This window comes from Antechinus flavipes, chromosome 3, assembly GCF_016432865.1.
Source record: "Antechinus flavipes isolate AdamAnt ecotype Samford, QLD, Australia chromosome 3, AdamAnt_v2, whole genome shotgun sequence".
Lineage (NCBI taxonomy): Eukaryota > Metazoa > Chordata > Mammalia > Dasyuromorphia > Dasyuridae > Antechinus > Antechinus flavipes.
In genome coordinates, this window is record NC_067400.1 from 333,568,773 (window position 1) to 333,594,023 (window position 25,251).

The 25,251-nt window shown below is 35.9% G+C and overlaps 1 protein-coding gene across 2 annotated transcripts in view; it reads left to right on the plus strand.

The window, feature by feature from the left end:
• Positions 1 to 25,251, plus strand: part of TRIM42 (tripartite motif containing 42) — a 54,185-nt gene that overhangs the window by 2,945 nt on the left and 25,989 nt on the right. For both annotated transcript variants that reach the window (XR_007951929.1, XM_051985650.1), the window contains exons 2-3: positions 14,386 to 15,080; positions 21,248 to 22,101. Coding sequence is in view for 1 of the 2 variants with exons in the window: in XM_051985650.1 (XP_051841610.1) it covers positions 14,386 to 15,080; positions 21,248 to 22,101 (1,549 nt within the window). In the remaining variant the exon portion in view is untranslated. The remainder of the gene's footprint in view (positions 1 to 14,385; positions 15,081 to 21,247; positions 22,102 to 25,251) is intronic.

A 25,251-nucleotide genomic window follows, 5' to 3' on the forward strand; every position in this document is an offset into this window, starting at 1 on the left:
TTGCATAAGCTCATGATTTTGGGCTTTCCACTAATGGCCTCATTCATTAGGATGTCCGTTTTGAGTACAAAAACAGATAAGTGTATTTTCTCTACAAAACTAAACTCTTTCTCTTTGATTCCCTTTCTTTGCTTTTATTTTGATTTTCATTCCCTTTTTTCCTTCCTCTGATATTCCTTATTTCTATTCTTTCACTCCCTCCTTCCCCATTTCTCTGTCTTTTTATACCTCTCACTCTCTAGCTCTCTCTCTTTTCTTGTTTTTGCTTGCTTTCTTACTCTCTTTCCTTTCTTCCTCTTTTCCCTCCTTCATTCATTATCTTTTTGTTCTCCCATTCATCTTCTAAACCCAGCAAATAGACATTAATGAAGAATATTATAATTCTCTTTATTCTGAAAGGCAACTTAAAAGTGACTTCCAGTCCTTAACCCACCCCCAAAACTAAAACCATGATGATTAGACTGTGTCCACCACAAACCAATAAGATCATGCAAGACATCAAATAATGTCTATCAGTAGGATTCCTTCTTACCTTACCTTCTATCTCTTTCTATATGATATCATTTTAAAGCCTTCCTCAATAAATTTCTATTTCACCAGACTAATAGACATATAAAATCTCATTAGATGCAATCTATCTTTGACCAAAAACTCATTATTTTAACCATGGTCCAGGGGAAAAATAAGAATAAACTTCTGCCCTACTCAAAAAAAAAAAAATGAAAAACTATTTTCATTTTTAAAGGCGTACATTCTTTCAAATATTTCCTTTTGCAGCATTGTTTTCATCTTAGAATGGCCATATTTCTAGTTTTGTAAGGGAAGAGGCAAGGGGAGAACATAGAGCATTGATCTATAGTCAGTAAACATGAATTTAAATCCTGCCTTTGATGTTTAGTAGCTATATAATCCTGGGCAAATCACCAAACCTTTGTCTTCATTTCCCCACTTATAAAATGAAAGGATTGATCTAGAATCCATTCTAGTGAAGAAGCTAAGTGGGGTAATGAATGGATAGAAGATTGGCCCTTTAGTTCAGAAAATCTGTGTGAGCTCCAGAAATTTGTGAGCTGTGTGACACCCTAGTCAAGTTACATTCTCTGTTTGCATAAACTTTCCCATCCATAAAATGAGGTTAATAATAGCACTTGTCTCACAGGATTGTTGGGTGACTAAAATAAGGTAACTTTAATAAATCCCTTTTCAAGTTCTGAAGGGTTATAGAAAGGCTAGCTATTATTGATGGGAACACTAAACTAGCTTATTCTCAGGAATTGTTAAAAACAAGCCTATCATCTTCCTGTTATGCCCGATTTAAGTCTCCAATTATCTCTTTAGTCCATTATTCAGTTTCCTTATCATACTCCTTTCTATTTCAACATATCTGTTTTTGATTGAAGGTAGTAATATAAATACTATTTGTGTCCCCAAGACCTTCAGTTCCCTGATCAGAACTTCATAGCACCTAAAGAATTTTTCCCAGCTTTCTTTTAGTGATATATTTCATTTTCATTTTATCACAAGAACTTTATCACAATTTTGGGTTTGGCAAGCCCAAGGAGGTTTTGCCATCTACCAGATATACACCCTTGAGGAAACTACATACCTCCCAATTTGCCATTTCTCATTAATATCTAGCTCCCTTTATATACTGAATACCACAGTGAGTAGTATTTTCTATGAGTGAAGAACAGATTTTCACTTAACATTTAGCATCTGCATATCCTTATCATTCTGAAAAATCCGGGAAGGTGCCTCCTCCTCAGAAAGTACAGCTCTATAAATTGCACCGCAAAAATCTTGAAGTGTAATATAACCAACACTGGTTTCGATGTGAGAAAGAAGCCTTTGGTTTGAATCCCAACTTCAACTCTTATTAGTGCCCTATGCAAGTTAACTTTTCTGATCTTTAGTTTCCTTCATCTGTAAGATGGGTAAATATTTACACTATCTATTGTACAGGGCTGTTGTGAAAAAACATGTATTTCAAGTCTTAAAGTCCTAAACAAATTTGAGCTACTATTGGTTTTTTTTCCTGTAACAAATTCTTTCACTCTCCAAACTGTTGACACTTGTTTGAATTATTTTCTCAGTCCTCAAAATCTTCTTGATCATCTTCCTTTTGAATAATTTCTTCTATCTATCCTAGGAATGCCTCATCCTAATAAACCAAAAGGTTCATTAAATAATGTTCATTAAATAAAAGGATTCTTTTAATCCATTTCCCTTCTTCAGTAGCAAGGAAAACCATCTTTAGTTCACACATAATTAATATACCTTTAGAAGAAACACAAACACATGGTACAGTCCCCCCACAAGTCAATGAAACAGCTACTTCACTTTCAATACCTTTTAAATATAAAATCTTAGATTCTGTATGGCTTCCACTGATAACTCCAACTGCCAGATGCCTATATCTGGACTGTTAGTGTAATGTATTTGCTTAAAGATTCTTCACTGAAGTTCTAATTTCCTTTGATCTCATGTGAGAATAAGTTATTAGCAGGCATCTGACAATGCCTTATTTTGTCCCAATGCAAATATCACAACAATCAGAAAATATATTTTTGAAACATCAGAAAAATTCTGATCCCATTCTACCTCTTGTTGGGGTATCTTCTCTTTAATTAATTGGACCTATTGAAGAGGATTAGATCTAATGATTGGAAGCCATGGGGAGAATTTGGAAGAATTCTAAGAAGAAACTACTTTTTCTTTTTTTTTTTCAATGAACAAGCATTTACTTTCTATCTTAAATCTAACACAACCTCACAATTGGGGGGAAAAAAAGGAAACCTTTGTAAAAAAAAAATTACGCATACTCAAACAAAACACATTCCCATATTGTTCATATAAAAATATCTCTTATTCTGCATTTTGAGTATATATATCACCTCTTTGTCAGGAAGTAGATAAAATTCTTCATCATTGGTCTTCCAGAGCCAGAGGGAATTGCTTATATACTTATAAATTTAAATCAAGTCTTTATATATCTTAGAAGTTAAATTTTTATCAGAAACTTGTTGCAAAGGTTTTTTTCCTAGTGAACTTTTTCTTCTACATTCTTTCTACATTCATCTTTTGATTTTTTAATTGAAAAAAATTAGCCTCTCTTACCATCCCTAGTTAAAAGGAAAGAAAAACAAAAATATTTTTAACAAATAAAAGAAGAAAAACAAATTCTCACATTGACCATGTCCAAAAATATGTATTTCAATCTGCATCCCAACCCCATCCCCTCTCTTGCTGTGGCTAAGCAACATGTTTTATCACAACTCCTTTGGCATCATGGTTTGTCATTTTCATGATAAATTTTCTGCCCCCTCTTCACATAGAAGAAGAATATGGTGAGATAAAGGCATATACCAGTACTAGTACTGGGTCTGATGCAATATGCAACTATTACTTTGAGCCTCTTCCTTCACCCAGAGATCATTCATAGATTTCTATCCTTTCATTCTTTCTTTTTAAATATTAATGACTCGCCATTCCTGGTTAGAATTTTATTTCTCTTTCCCTTAATCTATGTTCCTTTTTATTCCCTATTCTTCTTTCTTCTCTTTCCCTCCTATTTCTCTGTTGAATGGAATGAATGTCTTTACTTAACTGCATAAGTATATATATTTGGATATTCTTTCCTCTTTTGATCAGGTCAGAAAAGGAGGGTAAAGTGCCCATTGCTTTTTCTTTTCTTTTCTTGTTTGTTCATATAATCTTTTATTTGCATACACCAAAAGTAAGAGATATTTCCCCCACCTTTCCTCTCTTTTTACTTCCCCACTGTATTCCTTTCCTTATGCTTTTTTCTTCTTTAATTTCATAAAAACAAAACAAAACAACTCCCAGGCCCTCTGTATTATTAGATTTCCTCTGTGAAGATGGCTAACCAGTCACAGAAGAGACTATGTATCATCTCTACATATCAAAATGGAAATAATTCATTCTTAGTCCCTTATGATTTTTTGCTTATATTTACTTATGTTTCTCTTGACTCCTATGTTTGTATTTCAAAAATTCCAAATGAGGCTAGTCTTTTTGGCAGGAATTCTTAGAAGTCTCTTATTTCACTAAAGACACATTTCCCTTCTCTTATAGAATTATACTGAGTTTTTCTGGACAAATTATTCTAACTCTTTAACCACCTAGCATTTTTTATTCTAAACACTCTAGTTTTTGATGGTGTCAGCGGGTAAACCATGTAAGATTCTGACTGTTGCTGTTGGTACTTTATTCTTTCTATCTGACTCCTTGCAGCAATTTTCCCCTTAGATTTGAAAGCTTTGAATGGGCCATAATGAAGTTTTCATTTGGGGATTTCTTTCAGCTTCTTTCAGGTTGTGACCAATAGATCCTTTATATTTTCACTTTGCTCTCTGAATGTAAGAAAGCTGGATTAATGAAATATAACATCTAGGTTCTTTTTTTATTTGTGATTTTCAGATAGATCAAAGATAATTTTTTTAAAACTGAATTATCCTAACTCACCTAGGCTAGAATTACAACTGGCTTGGCCCTCCTTGGATTGTCTTGAGATTTTTCCTAACCTCCCCTTCTGGAGGAGGTCCTTCTAACACCATCTTGGTCTTGTACTTAACACAGACATACTCAAGTGTCTTTAGCCTTATTCCAACTCAAAACTCTTCTACTCAAGTGATTGACCCGAATCAATTTGCCCAGTGGCAGAGATTACAGGAACATGTATGCTATCACACATTCAGTGTTTCCTAAATTATCTCTCTGATCTGTTTTTCAAATCAGTTGCTTTTTTAATGTGTGATACCTCATGCTTTTTTTCTTGTAGTTTCATTGAGTCATCTTGATTTTGAAGAAGTCTATTTATTACACAAGATCATGTACCATTTGTGCTAATCTTCTTTCGAATGTTTTCTTCCATACCTCTCATTTTTTCCAATTTTCCCCATAACATTCACATTTCATTGATAAAATCATTTTTTCAGTCTTTTAAAAAATTCTTCATTCAAATCTTCAAAAAATTCTAGTCGAATTTGTAGCTAAATTGTGTGTGTATGTGTGTGTTTTTTTTTTTTGAGATTTCACTTATAAATATTTTACAGTCATTCTCTCCTTCTGAGTTTAAGTATTTAGACTCCTTGTTAACTCTTTATGGTGCTATTCTTTATCTATTCTTTTGGTCTTACTTCTTGACTTAGAACTTCGCATTAGGGTCAGCCTCCATGTGAATCTGGACTGTCTAGATTTTGCTTGGTCCAATTCTGTGTCCTTATAAGTCCTGATGCTCACATACCTATGAGATTTCCCTAGCCGAAACTCAATTAGACTGCTTCTAGACAGACACTGTCAGCTCTATTGACAGTGATAGAACTATCTGAAAGCTCTACTGGTTCAGTGACAGAACTAGAAATTCTCCCTTTTGAGGGGATTCCTACCCCAGCTATCTTGGGACAGGCTTCAGGCAAGGAGCAGGGCTAGATAGGAAATCCAGATTTGTTCCCAGAGTCAGTCACACAATTGCTGCTTGCTTCTGTACTTGCTTCTCACTAGTACTGAGCCTAGGCTCCTAGATCTATCACCATACATAAGTGTAGATGCCCTTTCAGTCTGCAGTGAAATCTAAGATTCAGAATTAGGGAGTGAACATTGCTACTAGTTGGCATTTATTCCTGCTCTCTGTATAAAACCTAATGCCTTGCATTGCATTTGGGACCTCTTCTTGCCTAAATACACAATTGTTGCTTTAATTTTCAAAAGGTTCCACACAGCATACTCCATAAGCCCCATCTCGAGTGCCCATAGATACCTTTGTCTTCCAATGCCCTCCTGAGCTGGAAAAAATGAGTAACTGTGATTTTCTTTCTTGGATTCCCTGATCAAAACTTGATTTCATGTATTTTCTTCCTTCTATTATGTCATCCTGAAAGGTTCTTTGGAATAACTTTTTAGTAGTTAAAGTTATTCAAAAGCGAACTGGGCTCTTTCAGGAAAGAGCAATTTTCCTAATATTAGAGATCTTCCAATAGAGACTTAAGGATGATTTCTCAAGGAAAATTCTGGACATTTCTTTTCTTGCACCATGATCAATATGGAAATACATGATGGTTGACTTCAATGTTAAAGTAAATAAGGTACATTAAAAAAGAAGAAAATTCTATCCAAGATTCATGCTTGGGATAAAGTTTAGACTAACTTCTAAGATATGTTTCAATCCTACTTGCTGATTCTCTGACTCCCACTCTGGACCCTGTCTCTTTGACTTTCTCTTTGTGTGTAATGACTCATTTTCCCTCTTAAGTAAAAAGTTTTAGACTTTAAAAAAATATATTTTTAACATTAATTTTTAAATTTTGAGTTCCAAATTCTTTCCCTTTCGCCTTTCTCACTAAGGCAAGCAATATCATACCTAGCATACATGTGAAGTCATACAAAATATATTTTGGCTTGACTTTTACAACTCTCCATGCAACCATTCATCTTTCTTTGTATGACTGCTATATGTCTAACACTTTGTATGAGACACTTGGGGAAGTATGAAGGATTGGCTACCAGTTCAAGGTAGAAGACAAACAAACCAAAATTTTAAAATCTACTTAGAAATTTCTATTTCTCTCATTTACTTAGTAATTATAGCTGGTTTGTGCCCTAATTATAAGGATTCTATTGCAAAGATGGTTTAGAGAATAAAAATGTGATTTTCCTCATCTGTAAAATAAGTTTAGATAAGATCCATTCCACCTATATGTCTCTGAATGAGATAGCCTATTCCATAGCCTCTTTTATATGAACTTTATACTATAGGAATTGAAATTGAAGGAAAACTTCAAAGAAGAAGGTAGCATTTGATCTGGGTCATGATAGAAGAAAAAATAGAAATGTGGGGGAAGTATTTACTAAGCATTATGGACAACATATGCAAATGATTGTATACAAAAGAATCTAAGATGAGATGAGGGAGCTGGAAAATAGAGTTCATTAAAGTAATTAGAAGAAATACATCACCAAAGTTCAGTTGGGGCCAACATATGGAGGAACTTGAATGTCAGGTCAAAGAATTTGCAGTTTTTCCCTTAAGACAGTAGGTCGATGTAATAGAAGAATAGTGAAAACCACCAGCTACAGAGACTAAGACACAATGGTCATAGAAGTTACAGAACCATTAATAATATGGAAGCCAAGGGAAGAGCCCATCAAGAAGAAAATGGGTCGATGTAATAGAAGAATAATGAAAACCACCAGCTACGGAGACTTAAGACACAATGGTCGTAGAAGTTGTAGGAGAACCAGTAATAATATGGAAGCCAAGGGAAGAGCCTATCAAGAAGAAAATAGGTCAATGTAATAGAAGAATAGTGAAAACCACCAGCTACAGAGACTAAGACATAATAGTCATAGAAGTTACAGTAATAATATGGAAGCCAAGGGAAGAGCCTATCAAGAAGAAAATACAATAGACATAGGAATGGAAACCTGAATGCAGATAGTTGAAAATTTATTGAGGAAGAACAACAAGAATAGGAACAAGAAGAAAAGAACAAGAAGAACAAAAACAAGAACAACAACAATAAGAATAAGAACAATAAGAAATTATATTGTGCTTTAAAGATTGCAAAGTTTTTTTTTTAACATAATCTCATTTGATCTTCAAAATAACCCCTGTAGGATGGGTGCCCTTTTCATGTAGTTATTGTGAGATATTAAGAAATTACACAATTTTTCCATGTTCACATAAACAGTGTCAAAGATAGGATTTGAATTTGGGTCTATATTATTTCAAAGCCCAGGACTCTTATCTCTACTACACCATATCTGTGCAATGTACAATGAAACTTGTAAAGTGGATGATATGAGAAGGAAAGGTAATTTCAAGCTCAGGGAGAGTAGAGATATTTTAATTCTTTGTGCTTTGGCTTTTAATCCCTAAGGCCTAGTTTAGTGTCTGGAACATATTGGGTATTAATGAATATTTCCTTTATTGGGAGCTTACAGAAAGGTTGGAAGTCACTGTGTGGACTGTGTTAGGAAATAATTTTTTTTTTAATTTTAATTCAATGAAGGTATTAAGAGCCAAATTTAGGTAAGATTACAAATTTCTTTTAGCTGTCATAAAATGATTCCACAATTTCCTTCAAAAGCTTATGAAGCAGCCCAACAAAAGATTCAATAAAGGCAAATATTGAAGCCCAGAGAGCTCTTAAAGAGAAGAAAAGCTTAAGAGGGAAGATTAGTAGTCTTATTAAAATGGCTGGTCATAGGATTCAAGACCATAAAGGATCCCAGGATCATAAATTTAAAACTTGAAAAGTGACCTGACAAGTCATCTAGTTCAACTTACTCATTTCACAGATGAAGAAATTGAGACCCTAAGAGTTCAATTGACTTGCCCAAAGTCACACAAATAGTAAGTGACAGAGGCAGGATTTAAGCACCAGTCTTTTGACTACCAACCAAGCATTACTCATAGTGAATCACACTTTATACCATTATACCAAATCAGAATAGGAAAGATTCACACTGGGAATGGGGAGGATTAAAAGATCTACAATAACAACACGTTATTTTTATGGACCTAACTCCTTACCCTTACGTACACACACACACACACACACACACACACACACACACACACACACACAGAATAAAGATGTCAAACACATGCTGATATTTGAAAAGCAGAAAGAATATTGAATATTTTTATGGGGAGCCAAAGTTCTGAGCTGCAGTACAGTTAGGTCAATTGGATATCAGCACTAAGTTTAGCATTAATATGATGAGTCCCTCCCAGTAGGCGGCCTCCAGATAAATCAGACCAGTTTGGAAAATGGGCTGGTCAAAGCCAATAAGAGTAGGATTAAATAAACTAATAAATTTAAATAATCATATTAAGAATCTTAACATGTTTATTAAATATATTTTATATGAAATACTGTTCTAGATATTGGAGATATAAATACAAAAAATGAAATGATTCTTACCCTTAAGGAGCTTATGTTATACTGGGAAGAAAACATCTATGTACACATAAATACGCATACATGTGTATATGTTGTATGCATATCAAAATGTTCATTCAATTAAATGGAATAACACAAGCTGTAAGTGAAACATATATAAAATATAAGTGAAAAAGCAAGACTGGAGTAAGTCTGAAATGATAGATTATAATTACCACATTTACATGGAATTTAAAAGCTTAGAAAATGTTTTCTTCATGATTCTTTGAGTGCAAGGATTATCTTCCAGTAAAAGATGAGGAAACTGAGGTATAAAGAGAGATGATGTGGTTTACATTTGATCTCACAGCTATAAAGTGTGATAGCCCAAACAAACACAGGTGTTTTGACTCCAAACAGCATTCTTTCTCTATACCACATATTAGTGACACAGAAGAGATGCACTGTACATTTGAAACAGAAAATGACAGCAAGAGGGGAGAAGAAGAAAGAGAAATCCATATAGGATAGTGTGGTGTGAAAATGAAACAATAGATTAGGGAAAATATAAAATGAAAATAATTCCAAAAATGTGTACATCATCTTTTTTTTTCTTTTTTAAAATTAATCTATTTTTACTAATTCCACCATCTTGACTGTACCCCCTGGAATGCTTTTCTTTTTTCCAATTAGTTCTTTTTATTTTTCTGTTCCTCTCCAAATTGCTGTCATTTTCCTAATTTTGAACCAAGTTCAAAATCTCAATTATCTTTGACTCTTCCCTTTTTCTCTTCTATCATGAATCACCTAGTTTTATATAACCTTCTTTCACAATCTCATTCCATCTGTCCTTTTCTGTTTTGACTGCTATTGTTCTAACTCAGGCCCTCCTCATTTCATACTTTGAGTACTGCAATAGTGGTTTGTTTTGTTGTTGTTTTGTCTTTTGAGGCACTCACAATTAAGTGACTTCCCAGGTTGACACAGCTAGTAAGTATCTGAGGCCATTCCACTAAGCCACCTAGTTTTAACTGTTTTAACTGAATTTCCTGCTTCTACCCCATTCAATCTTTCCTACATACCAACATCATAATAATCTTTCTAAAAATGCTGCTCTCATTATTGTCCCTTCCTTGTCCACTCCTAAACATAATTAAATGGAATCAACGTGGTTCTTTCTATTTTGAGGCCTCTTGTAGTAGTACCGATGACCGTAAGACTTCATTTCCTGTACTGTTTGGGCTAGCAAACCTCGTACTATCACAGAGTAAGGGCTCTAGTGGGGAATGGTATTCAAGGAGGCAACTTTAAAAACACAGCTTCTGGAGTCATGTGGGTAGCATGAACAAGGAAAGAGAAGAAAAGAGACCTGAAAGTGGGATAGCTTAAATGAACCTGGCAAAGATATGCCATGGTGTTTCCAAAACCAGGAATCACAGTGGGCCCTGATGACTCCAGAACTGAAGTGAGATATTTCATCCCTTTTCCAGACTGTCCCAAGATGCTCCTGCAAAGAATTCCAGGAAACACATGGCATCACATCCAAATCATTTACCACTGGAGTCATGAGTCCTGAAGCCACTGTAGCCTTTCCATTATACTGAGGAATCAAAGCTATTGAAGAAGAAGCAGATTATAACTCTTCTGGATATTCAGGACATTGCACCTGTTCATGTATAGATGCTAAGTATGGGTTTACTATTTGATTTTCCTTTTTCTTTTAAGATTTTTTCATATTTTAATTAAATGCTTTTGCTTTTGGAATTATATATCCTTTATATCATTTGGCAATACAGAATTGATGGTTGGGAACTTGACAGATAAACTGACAAAATAATTATCTCAAAATAGTCATATTGTACCTAAGAAGATTCAAAAGATTTCAAGAACCATGATATAGGGAAGATGCACTATGCTACATATCCATCTTCCATCTTTCATCCAGAATTCCTAGTTTCCTTTTTTACTAGTCACCAAATTAGAGGTCCAGATGAAGGATCCCTTTTGCCTTGCATGCTTTGGCTCCAGTTTTGTGGCTATTATCAGGTTCCTTCTCTTACAGAGGTGGACTAAAGCCAATAGTTAGATCTTACCAACTAGTTCAGAGATTCTATAGAGGACTTGAGGACTTGGCTCTTCAAGGCTTTTCTGTTGAAGTATTATTACTATTTGCTCATTTCTGGTATTTCATTTCTTTCCCAGATTCTGTCCTTATGCAACCCTACCCTCCCTTGCTGATTTTGGCAATCAGTGCTCCTTCCTAGTTCACATGGTTTTGTTTTTCTGAAGCTGCCATCTCCCTCTGGAGTCTTTGAAGTGTTGATGGTCTTTTCCAACTCTAAAATTCTATCATTCTTTTAACTAATGAGGGAGCAATTAAAGATAACTTATGTGGTACATACTATAAGTACTATAGGAATTCAGAAAAAGGGGAGAACAGTATGATCAACAGTGGTAATAATAATATCTCACATTTTTATAGTACTTTAAGATTTCTAAAGCTCTTTGCTCATAACAACCCTATGAAATATATAAGACAACTTCTATTTAGGATCACAAGTTGATCCTAAATTTAGAGCTGAGGAGGTTATAAAGTCATACGATTTTAGGATCACAGCTCTATAGAGAGTTGTAAGACATCTTAAAGACCATCCAGTCCAATCTCATTTTACAGACAGAAAAACTGAAGTCTGGAAAGATTGATTGACTTTTCCAAAGTGATACAAGTAGTGACTCAAACCCATATTCTTTGACTTGAGCCAGAGTTCTGTCCACTTTACCATGTATGGGCATACCTCATATCTGGTTCAGTTCCAGACCACCTCAATAAAGCAAATAATACATGTCATTTTTTTAGTTTCTTAGTACATATAAAAGTTGTGTTTATACTATATTATAGTCTATTAAGTACACAATAGTATTGTGTTTTAAAAATTCAATCTATATATTTTAATTTAAAAATATTTTATTGCTTTAAAAAAAAATCTAACCATCATCTGAGCCTTCAGCAAATGACAATCTTTTTTGCTGGTGGAGAGTCTTGAACTCAGTGTTTGATGGCTGCTGACCAATCAGAGTGGCAATTTTTAAATTGAAACAATGAAGTTTGCCCCATAAATTGACTCTTCCTTTCAGTTGAACACTTAGAAGCATTGTAAGGTTATTGGTTGACCTAATTTTGATATTGCTATGTCTCAGGGAATAAAAAAGCTACAGTTTAAGGAGACAGACAAGGAATAACTGGTCAATGAAGGAGTTAGAATATATACAACATTATCTATTAGTTTTACTCTCTTGCATGGGCTCAGTTCATGGTACCTCAAATACAATAACAAGCATAAAAGATATAATAATAATAAAAAAGTTTGAAATATTACAAAAATTACCAAAATGTGACAAAGAGACAACGATGTGAGCATATGATGTTGGGAAAAAATGGCACTAACAGGCCCGCTCAATGCAGTTTCCACAAATCTTCAATTTGTTTAAATATATATACAGACACACACACACACACACACACACACCATTGACCCAAAAAACCCCAATATTTTCAAAGTGCAATAAAGTGAAGCCAATAAAATGAAGTATTTTTTTTCATTTTGCAAATGAGGAAACTGAGTCTGAGAGAAGTTAATGATTTACCTAGGATCACAGACCTACTAAGTAATAAAGCCAGGATATGAACTCAAGATTCCTTACTTCAATTCACTTTTTTCACTAAAGTAGTTGGGAAAAAATTCATAGTGGATATTAGACTTGAGCCTGTCCTCCAAAGAAAAAAAGATTTAGATGAGAAATCAGGAAGGAACATCAAGAGGGGAGATGTCATGAGAAAATATCATGAGCAGATATTGGGAATGAACATGTCATATTGAGGTGAAGAGGAAGCAATTAGAAAAATCAATCTGATTATAATCAATTCAATGCAACAGAACCTAAGGTGCTGTTCTAGGCTCTGGACATAAACAAAAATGAAAGAGTCCCCACAGTCTAATTGGCGTGAATAGTGGGAAGCAGTGAAGGAGAGAATTAGATAATGATCTGTGGGTCACTGATATGTAAGAATCGGGAGACAAAAGCAAAGCTACATTTAAGATTTAGAGAACCTTGAATGAATCATTTAAACTCCTTGAATGAGCTTCAGTTTCTTCATAAGTCTTCTCACATATTTTTTCAGGGAAGCTCTTTTGTAAACTTTAAAGTACTCTATACACGTGACCTATGACTAGTTTGTAAGAACAATGCCCTGAGCACACTAAGTCTTGGCTATCTCCATTAAGGTTAGAGGGGGAATGGTGCCCAAGATGGCAGTGACCATTTCAACTGCCTGGCCCTTACTGCCTCCTATCTCTTCCTGAGGGGACTCGGCTGCCCCAGCTAGGCTCTCCCATGCAGTCTGTCAGCACTTGGTGAGAATGGCTGGCTCCTGAATAGGAGCTGGTATTGAATGTAGACACGTGATTTCTCATAGAATGACCCTTACTCTACACTTGCCTGTGTATGTAGTGTGTTTCCTTTGTGGAATGTCAAGGCCCTAAAGGACAGTACCATTTTATTCAATGTTTCATATACAATAGGTCCCTATCAGTGCCTTCAGTTAAATCCCTCAAAGGCAATGATAGCATTCTCCTTCAATAACCCTCATGATAACTAGCAAAATGGAAGGTAATGTGGAGCAGTGGAAGTGTATAGGATTTGGCAGCATATAATGCCTGGATTTGAGTCCCTCATCTAATGCCAATCTGTTATAATATTAAGTAATATTACAACTAGGTATTCCTCAGCATTCATTTTAACAAAAAAGTAACACTTGCCAGGAACTGCGCTAATCACTGGAGATACAAAGAAAGACAAAAATACCCCCTACCCTCAACTCCAGTCTACCTCACAGGGTGGCTATATTTTTATTCTTATTAAAAATAAATACTTCCTGGGTCATGACCTAACTAGAGTCGACATAAGAAGATTCTAGTCCCAGATCAGCTACTATCTAATTATGTGATCTCGGGGAAAAAACCACTTCCTTCTCTGGGCTTCAGTTTTTTCATCTCTAAAATAAAGGAGCTGACATCTGGTACAGTGGAAAGAATGCTACTGCATTTGGAATCAAAGCACCTGGGTTTGAATCCCTTGTTCTCTTGGGCAAGTTTCTTATTGTCTCTGGGCTTCATCTGTTAAACACGAGGGTTGGATTATATAGTCTAGAACAGTGGTCCTCAAAGTGTAGTCCAAAGAATTGTTGGGGTCTCTGAAACCCTTTCAGAGGGGCTACAAATTCAAAATTACTTTTATTTCTAATATAGTAAATAACTATAAATATAACCCATGTGAACAAAAACTCTTTGAAAGGATCCTCGATGGTTTTTTAGCAACATAGAAATACTAAGGACAAAAGTTTGAGAACCACTAGTCTAGAAGACTAAAGTCCCCTCCCCCCTGTCTCTGGCATACCATGGTTCCATGATTCTACTTTCAGGCGGGGTTTCTTTGGTCCAAGATCTATCTGGAAGAATGAAAGCTGCGATTCCTTGGTCACGAAGACAAACACTAACCTGATGGAACACCTCGTCTGCCCCACCTGCGGCAAGCTGAGGCTGCACTCCTACATATTGCCCTGTAACCACTGCATCTGTGGGAAGTGCCTGAAGAAGATCCAAGACACGTCCGACATCACCGAGAGCTTCTTCATCTTCACCTGCCCCATCTGCCACCGGGCCCACTGCCTGCCCAACAGCAAGGTGGTGCTGCCCGAGAACTACTTGCGCAGCCGCCTCACCAGGCGCTACATGCAGGAGCACGACTTTCTCACCTGGCGCTTCGACAAGGCCGTGAACCCCTCCTACTGCCAGGTGTGCAGGGAGCGCAGGCTGGCTTACAAACACTGCATCACCTGCCGCCTGAACCTCTGCATCGAGTGTCTCAAGAACATCCACTCGGAAACGGCGATGCACGACCACCTTTTCGTAGACGCCAGTAGCCAGGAACAGGAGGAGAAGATCTGCGTCTACCACCCGAACAACAGGATCACCGAGTACTGTCGCAAGGACAACGAGCTGCTCTGTCAAACCTGCAGGAACATCTACCACGATGGGCACGACGTCATTAGCCTGGTGGAAGCCTGCTCGGAACTGTCCGCGGCTCTCTTCAGCGCCATCGCCAATTTCAAATCAGGTTGGAAGTTTTGTTTGCCCACCTGTATCCCCCTTCCCAAATGGGGCCTCGGGTGGGGCCTCCGCACTAAGAAAACCCGGAGACAGCCTGATCTAGGGAATAGGACTTCCCTGGACTTGGAATCCAGGAAGAGTGAGTTCTAATGCTATCTCAGATTAGTTGTGTGACCCACGGCAAATCACAGCTTCTCTGTTAAGTTTCCTCAGTTTCCTCATCTAATAAATAAAATAAAGGGGTTGGGACTTTGATGGCATCTAAGGCTACCTCCAATTCTAAAACTATTTTATTCTTCCTGGGGAGGTTTGCATTTTGCTAAAACTATTTTGCTCTTTCCGGAAATTCTTGCATTGAGGACAGTAGTGAATTGGAGGCTGAGAAGAGATGGGAAAGAACACCTTCCAATAGCACAAATGAATTTCACTCATCCCACCCATTCACCCACACATTCAGCAATCATTCAACAAGTGCCTAAAATGTAATATGAAAAAAACTTATTGAATGATCTATCTGCCCAAAACAAGCTATTTCACATAGGTATAACTGGTGTTTAGACTTTTTACTCTAAGCCAAACCAACCAAGAGCCGGGAATATAGTAATACCTCAATAAAAACTCCAGTGATTCCCTGTTCCACCGATCTATATAGGTCATTTGAACAGGGGTCTGGAGCCCTCATAGTGCTTTCAGGGAATGCTCTGTACAAAGAGAAAAGGAATCAAGAATTGCATTGGAAATGCCTGAGGCAAAGAGATAGCAGCCAATATTCAAATGTAGAGGGGGGAAAGTCGATCATACAGATGATTCGCAACATTCAGGCATCTGGAAGGTAGACTAAATGGTTTTCTAATGACCAGTTTTTTAAAAGCAGATCTCTATACCGGTCCTTGTCATTAACAATCAATAATCAACAAGCATTTAGCATGTGTTTACTATGTGCCAGGCACTGTACTAGAGATAAAAGAAAGGGTGAGAACAATCTCTGCCCTCAAGTTGCTCATAAACTAATGAGGGGACACATGAAAATAACTAGGTGCATATAAGAGGAATAAGCATATATTATAATACCTACTATGTGCAATAAGGGAAATAAGCATATAACACCTGCTATGTTCCCATGCTAATCACTTTCACAAATACTATCTCAATTGGTACTCTCTACAAATATGAAAGATAGATGTTATATTATCCCCATTTTATCAAGCTAACAAAGGCCAGGGTCACACAACTAGTAAGTGGCTGAGACTAGATTTGAACTCAGATAATCTTAACTCTAGACTCAATGCTGCACCCAGCTGCCTATATATAAGATATAAAGAGTAAGTTGGAGATGTTCTCAAAGGAAAGATCAGAAGGGAGCTAGGAAAGACTTCCTGTAGAAGATGTGTCTTTAGTTGCAAGAAGCCAGAAGGCAGAAGAAGATGAATGAGGAGGGAGAATATTCCTAGAATGGGGGCAGGTAGTGAAATGATACAGTTAAAATATAGAGAATATTGTGTGAAGAAGGCTAATTTCATTGCATTGGAGAATGTGTGCAGCAGAACAATATGTGAAGAGATTGAAAAGATGGAGAGGAGCCAAGTAATGAATGATCTGAAAAGAAAAACAATGATACTTATGTATATTAGATCCTGGAGATTACGGGAATTAAGGGACCCAAGGAGCAAGATGGTCAGGAAAGTGACAGAGTCTAATGAATGGGGAATTAGATTTGAAGTTAGAGGATTTCCATTTGAATCCTGCCTGTACTTACTTGCTGACCTTTGCCAGACTTCAGTTTCCCTATTTGTAAAATGAGAAGGTTGGTCTAGATTGCCTTTTCAGCTTTAAGCCCATAATCTTTTTGAAAACATAAAAGTAATTACTTTAAAATGGGAAAATCACCATGAAAGATAAGTTCCTCCTTAATTCAGCATCCTCTTTAACAACTAAGTGATCACATGGATAAAACACTGGATATTGATTAGAATAAAACACGGGATATTGAAATAGATAACACATTGGATATTGAGTTAGAGAGATTGGAATGCAAATCCTGCCTCAGACATTTAAAAGCTTTTGGCCCTACTTATCACTTCAACTCTGCTTCATTTTCCCCAACCCAAAATAGGGATAATAACAACAATACCTACCTATAGAGTTGAAGAATAAAATAATTTAATGTTTGTAAAGGGTTTTGCAAATCTAGAGTACTATATAAATATTAGTTATTGTTTTTATTATTATTGTCACACCATTATGTCTCTATCTCAAAGATCCAACCTCTTTTTGTCAATGGGAAGAATTTCAGATTAGGGTGGAATCAGGGAGAACCTAGGTTTTAATTCTTCCTACAAACCTAAATTAACTTATGACCACAAACAAGATACTAAACTTTTGGACCCTCAATGTCCTCGTCTATTAAATGGAAGTAGCCATAGTACTCACTTCACAGGGTTGGCAATAGAATAAAATGATATGTTATATTCAAAGTATTTTGCACAAAGCACTATGTAATCTTCAGATAAGTATCATTTTAATACCTATAGCCAGGGCCAGGCTTGTCCATTAACAGAAATTCGTTCAAACATGGGACAATTTCTTTGCTCCAAAACATCTTCCCCCTGAAATTCTTCCCTTTGCCAAATGGACTGAAATTTCAGCAATCATTTGGGCTATTAAATGAAAAATACTTGATTCTTTAAAGCACTATAAAAATGTGAATTATTATTTTTATTACTGTCACTGGTATATATAAAGCAGATTTTTACTAATATATTAATAGGCTATTAATTATGATGTAATTGTTATGGTTCAGTCATATCCAACTCTTCATGAAATCATTTGAGATTTTCTTGGCAAAGGTACTAGAGTGGTGGTGTGCCATTTCTTTGGCAGATAAAGAAACTGAGGCAAATGGGGGGACAGGGAGAGAAAGGAAGGGTGTTAAGTAACTTACCCAGGGTCACACAGTTAGTGTCTAAGGCCATATTTGAATTTAGGTTTTCCTGCCTTTAGGCCTACTGTTCTATCCAATATGCCACCCAACTGCTCATGATATATAATCATTTCACATCATTAAATGTAACGAAAACAAGATTTTCTTACTCTAAAAATTTCACTATAAATCCAGTACTACCTTTCACCAATACCCATTTTGCCTAGAAGCTGTATTCCTGAAAAGATGTGACAAATAATGAATTATTTTACATTCAAAAGGAAGTTACTGTTTAGGGAAAAAAAAACTCACAATGAATACTATTATAAAAAGCAAAGAACTACATAGCCTCCTTTTCTGATTTTGTGAATTACTTGATCCTCTCTAAAAAGATCATCTGAATAAGGGAAGATTATAATATTTTATATTACCTTCTTCAGAGTGTCAAATGAGTTAGGTTAGATCAAAGGCCTTTGTAAATTAAGGCCTAAAAATCAGCCAGTAATTATTTAATTGACTTCAAGTACTGCAAGTGATAAGAGTTTTGAAAGATGACTTACCTACCCTTATAATGGTTTAATCACTTGAGGAAGTTTTCTCTAGGGAGGAGCTTTGCAAGTGGAAAAAAATCAATTCCCAAATTGGCATAGGAGATTAGTATAAAGGAGAGTTGAATTCTGTGTTCAATTCAATTAAACAAACAGTTAAGTGTGTACTATATGTAAAGAAACTGTTTTCTGTTGGGTTTTTGTTGTTGTTGTTACTTTGGCAAAACAAAAACAAAAACAAAAACAAAACCCACTGACTTTTATAGTCTAATAGCAGTGATTTAGAAAATGTCAATTAACGTAGTATGTCCTACTAACCTAATATAAACTTTAAAATTTATTTTTTTCTTTTTTAGCCTCCTACCAAGTCAATCAAAATCAATGGATTTTGTTCATTTATTTGCCTCTGTTATTATCTTGTCCTGATCAATTTTTTTTCACTCATTAAAAATGGTTTGGGCTCTTGAAATAACTTCATTCAATACAAAACCCAAACTAATTTTATCTCTATGATACTGTACCTTATTTGACAATCTTAAAAATGACTGCTCTATTTGCAAATGGAATAATTTTGTATATGAGCTAAAGCAGAAAGAGAAGACTGGTTTTGTTCTAACAAAAAGAGTTAGTTGACAAACCCATCATAATTTTCTTTTGAGGCAACAATTTACTAATTTAACTTTAGAATATATTGAAGAATTATGTAGCCACCCATACCATAGAATTTCAGTGGCACTAAGGAAGCCATATCTCTCCTCTCCAATGACTTAAAATTTCTAGAAAATGATAAACCCTAAGTCTATATACATAGGTGAGTATGTGTAATGCCACTCACAGGTCTTGATAGAGTGAGAAGTTAAAATCTATGGGAACCCAAATCTAGGCAATCGATGCTTTTCCCTTGTTTAACACCTTTTACAGATCTAAAGGCATTTTGTTAGTTTATGAATATAAAGGTCTAAAATTCATTTTTTTAATAAATTAAGGAAAGATTTATTTTTCATTCTTGCAAGCATGGGTGTCTTAGTTAGTAGATATACCTTTGAAACTCCAAAGACTGGATTTTATTTTCTATCCTGAATCACAAATCCCTCCCCAGATTTCCCCATTAATTGGATGTTGCTAAAATTTATTTTTGCTTTAATATTTATTAAAATATTGACCATTTAGAAATTATAGATTTTAGCCCTAAAAGGTATTTTAGAAATCATTTCATCTAAACTCTCCATTTTATAGTTAAGAAAACTGAGATCCAGAGAGCTAAAATGACTTGATTTGTCCAAGGTCCCACAGTAAGTAACAGAGTTCCAGTTATAGGAGACCAGAAAAAAGATTTGGATTACAGTAACACTTTTTTTCTGATATTCTTTTTTTTTTTTTGGTTGATAGGAAAGATACAAAAATGACATCTCTTTCTCTCTTTCTCTCTCTCTCTCTCTCTCTCTCTCTCTCTCTCTCTCTCACACACTCACACACACACACACACACATACACACACACCTGGTAGTATATTCTGTCCTCACATGAGGACAAAATCAGTCTTTCCCCAGTGAAATAAACTAACCTAAAATATAATAATATGTACCTCATCCCATTCTTTCATCTAGAGGAACTTTGTGATTAAATTCAGACTAAGATGGTATTGACTAATTGCAGTATAGCAAAAAAAAATGTCTGATTTGAAACCAGAGAATCTGGATTTGAATTTGGACTCCGGCACTTATTTATGTGACCTTGTGGGTTACTTAGCCTTTTTAGGACAGATTTTCTCCATCTTTTAATTGGGGAGATTAGATTAGATGAAGGACCTTCAAGGTCCTTTCTAAAGCTATGATCATATCCTATGCTAACAGATGATTTCTTAAAAACATCACAATTGGAAATAACAAAAGAGAACAGGTAGAAGGAAAAAAATGTAGAGAATTTGGAGGTACTAAAGAAACCAGCAAATTCCCAATTTTGCTAAGAACCAACCAAATCTTTCAAGAAAATAGGTCTTATGGTGACTAATTTTCTGGTAGGTGTGGATGTTATTGCAATATGATTCTTTACTTCCCCCTGCAAATGCTTTAACTTAAAATAATTAGATAGCTGCCTCTAAAACAGAGCAATATCCCAATGGGTTACTCTACCATTCCCCCAAGGATTCTGATACAAGTGAAATATGGTTAAAATGATTGTCAAGGGAAGTCTTGATCAATGGGGATAATTCATCCTATTTTGTTTCCAACTTATTGTCCCCAATTTATAGATAATGAAACTAGAGATCTATGAGATTAAATGACCTTTCCTGTGAGGTTGTGGAGGGAGGTGTGTTATTATATTCATTTTATAGATGAGAAAACTGAGACTCAGAGGAGTTAAATGGTCACCCATGTTCTCTAAGGTGAGTCGGAATTTTAATTCAAGTCTCTTGACTCCACTTTCATTTCATTTTCTGATCAACCACTGCAAGAAGAAAGTATCACACTGGAGCAGTAAACATTCTGAAGGAATTTAAGGGGAGGAGAGGGAGAGAGATGGTATTATAGAACAAATTCCTAATTGTATATTACTCACTGATGCTAAATAATGTTTTAGAAATCAGATGCTAGTGGCAAGAGCAGTTGTTCTGACTGGCTATAGTCTGGGGATGCCTCCTAAATCAGGGAAGGTTAAAAAGTATTTGACTAGAAGTTGAAACTACTGCCTCATATTGTTTTACAGTCCGATGTGAGATTGATAATGACCTGATAGAATTCAATGTTTTAAAGAATAACATTAAAGTCAACAAAGAGACACAAAGGAAAACAATTCGAGGTGGATTCCTAAGACTGAGACGTATTCTTCAAGAAAAAGAGAAATCCCTTGTGGAGCAACTAGAGAATATGGAAGGATGCAGGCAGAAGGAAATTGAAAAATATGTGTGTACCACGACTATTAAAATTAAGGAAATGGATGGACTTATTGAGTTTTGTAAAGAAGCTTTGAAAGAGACGGGTCAGGTGGCATTTCTACAGTCTGCTAAATCTTTGGTAGACCAAATAGAGGAGGGAATACAAAATACATATCGGCCTGACCCACAGCTTAAGATCGGCAGCATGGAGGCCCTTCATTTGAATTTCACAGAGTTAGCAAATGCATTACATGCCATTTTCCCTAGCCAGCAACTAAAAGATTCATGCTCTGGTGATTTTTCACCCGGTCCCTATCCTGTGCATTCTGAAATGATGATTACTCGAAGAGTCACCTTCAGTACCCAAAATGTTGCCAATCGCCAAATATTTCAGCGTACCTACTCTTCACAGTCCCTCCCAGGATGCCCTGTTGAGAAGACTAAAACAGGCTTTGAAATGTATGGAAGAACACAATCCATCTCCACTCCCAGGGGCACCGAAGGCTTCTTTACTTACTGGGTAGCACCTACTGAAGATCAGAGCTTTTGTTCCACCCCTCCAGAAGGGGCAAAAGTCCAGACCTACAGCAGCTTCCACAACTGGTATATCAGCAATGAAGGGAATTTGAAAGTTCCAGGGCTCCTTGTCATCTACCAGACACTGGTGTATCCAAGAGCTGCCAAAGTAAGTCTTCTCTCTTCTGCATTTTATGAGATTAGTTCTGGGACAGTAGGAAGGGATCATGGTTATGCTTACACTAGTTGATAGGAAAAGTGGTTGGGACTTTATATCACACACAGAGTCTTTTCTCTAAAGTTTTTCCAGAAAGAAGGTTTCCTGATCTCTTTACGACTATGGGGTATCAAATCAGACTTTGAAGAATCTGCCACATTATACAGCTGCCCAGAAACTAATTTGTACCTAAAAGCTTATATTCACTTACAATGAGAAATAATGCTGACTAGCAGACATTAAAGCAAGTCACCATTTTCTCCTCAAGTAGGTCATCCTACTTGGGAAACCTAATCAATCTCAGCAGATTGTTTAAATCAATTATTTGGGAACCTCATCCATTTGGAATATAGCTAAGAATTAAAAACACAACAACAAAAGAAAGACTCCTGAGTAGACAAAATATATATCACAAAGTAAAAGTGAAAATATTCCTAAGTTGTAGCTGGAAGTCATCTTGCCCAGGACCCTTCTCATTTTACAGATGAAGAAACTGAGATCTCCCCCCCCCAGCCAAAAAAAATTAAGTTACTTGCCTAAGGTCACACATTTAATTAGTGGCACAGCTAGAATTCAATCCTAGGCCTTCTGACTCATGATCTATTGCTCACTCCTGGTATTATCATTTCTCAGAACTTTGAGCTGGTTTGGTTTGATGCTAACTTTAGACTTATTTATAAACAAAGCTCAGTTATGTTTGCTATCCCACTCAAGGACTCTAGCAAAAAAAAAAAAAATCTTAAAGGAAAGAGAGGGGAAAGGATATTGCTAAAGGAAAAGACACTAACAAATAACAGGAAAGAAGTAATTGCAAAAAGTAATGCATCAAATCTAATGGGAAGAAAATACAAACACAAGAACTCAGCAATTTTATCAATACAATACCATTTAATGTAGGGGTTGGGAGAATTTGGCCCATTATACTTTTTTGTAGCTCTTAGTATCAATGTGTATTGTACATTATTTTTTTAGGGATAGCTGCATCACTAACAAGGAAAAAAAAAGATTAAATATTCACTTTATTTAAGAAAGCAAGAGAGTTTATCCTCCAAATATTTCTAAACAAAAAGGTTAAGATTAAAAAAAAATTTGTACTTAAAGAGAGAAATTTCTATCTGCAAAATGTGGAAATATTTCTTTCCTGATATGATATCTCTGTTAACTTCCTAATACCTATAAGATAAAAGAACCTTTTTTTTTTTAATGCAGCTCCAATCTTTCTCTCCAGACAGTTCGCATCACACCAACTATAATCCAGCCAAATCTGACTACTGGTAATTCTCTAGTCATACCCTACTCTCCCACCTCTGTTGATTCCTATGAATTCTTTCTTCAATTCCACATTTTTAAAAATGTCTTCTTTAAGGTTCTACTCAGGCCCCTTCTCCTCTCCTAAGTCTTCTCTTATTCCCAACAATTAATTCACACCTTTCTCAAATTTCCTTTTTCCTGGTTCCCATCTTTGCCCAATTGTACTGGAGCTTGTACTTTACTTACTTGAATAAGTCTGCCCTAGTGGATTGTGAGTTTCTTGAGGGAAATAACTGAGTTATTTTTCAACTCTGTCTCTATTCCAATTCCTTGATATATAATGCCTTGCACATAAGAAAAATTATTATTTCTCTTTTGTATTTAATAACTAATTATTGAATTCAGACCAAGGTTTTCCTCCTTTTTTGTTTCCTCATTTAGAAATTCCTCAGGCAGCCTTTGAAATATAGGGCTGATTCTGAAAGGAAGCACATCATTCCTGATATATAGTAGGTGTTTAATAAATATTTATTAATTGATTAATTATGCTTCATTGACTAAAATTGGCACCAATATTATTCCCATTTAAATCATACATCCTTCTGATAGGCAAATGGAAGAGCTCCCTTTCTGACAGGTGCAAAAGGTAAAAGATAAATTAATGGATTCTGGTCCATAGGGTTTTGTAAAAGGGCTTGCCAACCCCCCGCCAGCCTTGGACATCGCACAGGGCATGGCTCAGGTAATCTGAGGGTAGCCTTGAAAGGGGGAACAAGATGGCGCTGGGAGGAAGGAGGTCCCACGCTAAGAAGCAATGTGGCAGTTCCCAGGAGAGGCGTGTGCTGGACTTTAGAGGGGAGGACCTTGAATATCCTAATTAGGAAAAGAATGCACACAACAAATCTATGTGTAGCTTCCTGTAGAGAATCATGTATCTACTATAGGCTAGGATGTGATTATGTATGAAGAAGTACATAGAAACAAGCACTAAGATGATAAAACGACCTACAGTCTTTGTAATAAATGGAGTCTTACACCACCCTGGCTCTCATTGCTCACAGTCTTCACCATTTCAGGGGCCAGTGCTGGTCACAGAAGGCCTGTTCCACTCGGGAGTTAGGGTGGAAACCCCTAACAGTGTTTTGCTTAGATAAGTGTGAACTCCTCCTTTTATCAGATAGATGATAGGGATATAGATAATTCTCTTTGACCAAAACTGAGTGTCCTGTCCCTCAGCTTCTCATTAGAATTAGCCCACCTTTTATTAAAATATTTATTCTTTTCATTACTTGTTAACCAATCAGAATTGATTTCCATCCTCAGGTATACTTCTCCTTTCTCTAAGCATTATTAGTATGGAAGATTTCACAATTTAGCTTTTTGGGGTCATGAAGATGACAAATGAGCCTGTTTGGTTGACCTACTTGCAGCAATGGTTGATAAAAATTGATTACAATTTATCCAGAAATTCTTGAAATTTTTTACTGGAGACACATGTCAGATTCAATAAATGTTTAATGAACTGAATTGTTTAATTTTTCCATCAATAGAATCAGAGCAAAGAAAAGATAACCCTGCTATAAGAGCCAAGTAATTCTTATCATGAGAGCAACTGCCAGCTTAGGGACTGGTTCCCTCAGTTATTCACTACTGGAATCCCCCTGTCAAAGCTTCCCTCCAAGATCCCTTTCTTCAGGATTCCAAAGTGCCCTTTCAGGCATTAGGACTGCATGATAAGTCATCATTTAAAAAAAAAAAGCTCAGATGAATCAACCAACAAATATTTATTAAAATATTTATTTTGTGTGAGCTATTATGCAAGGTTCTGGTAATACATATACTAAGAATGAA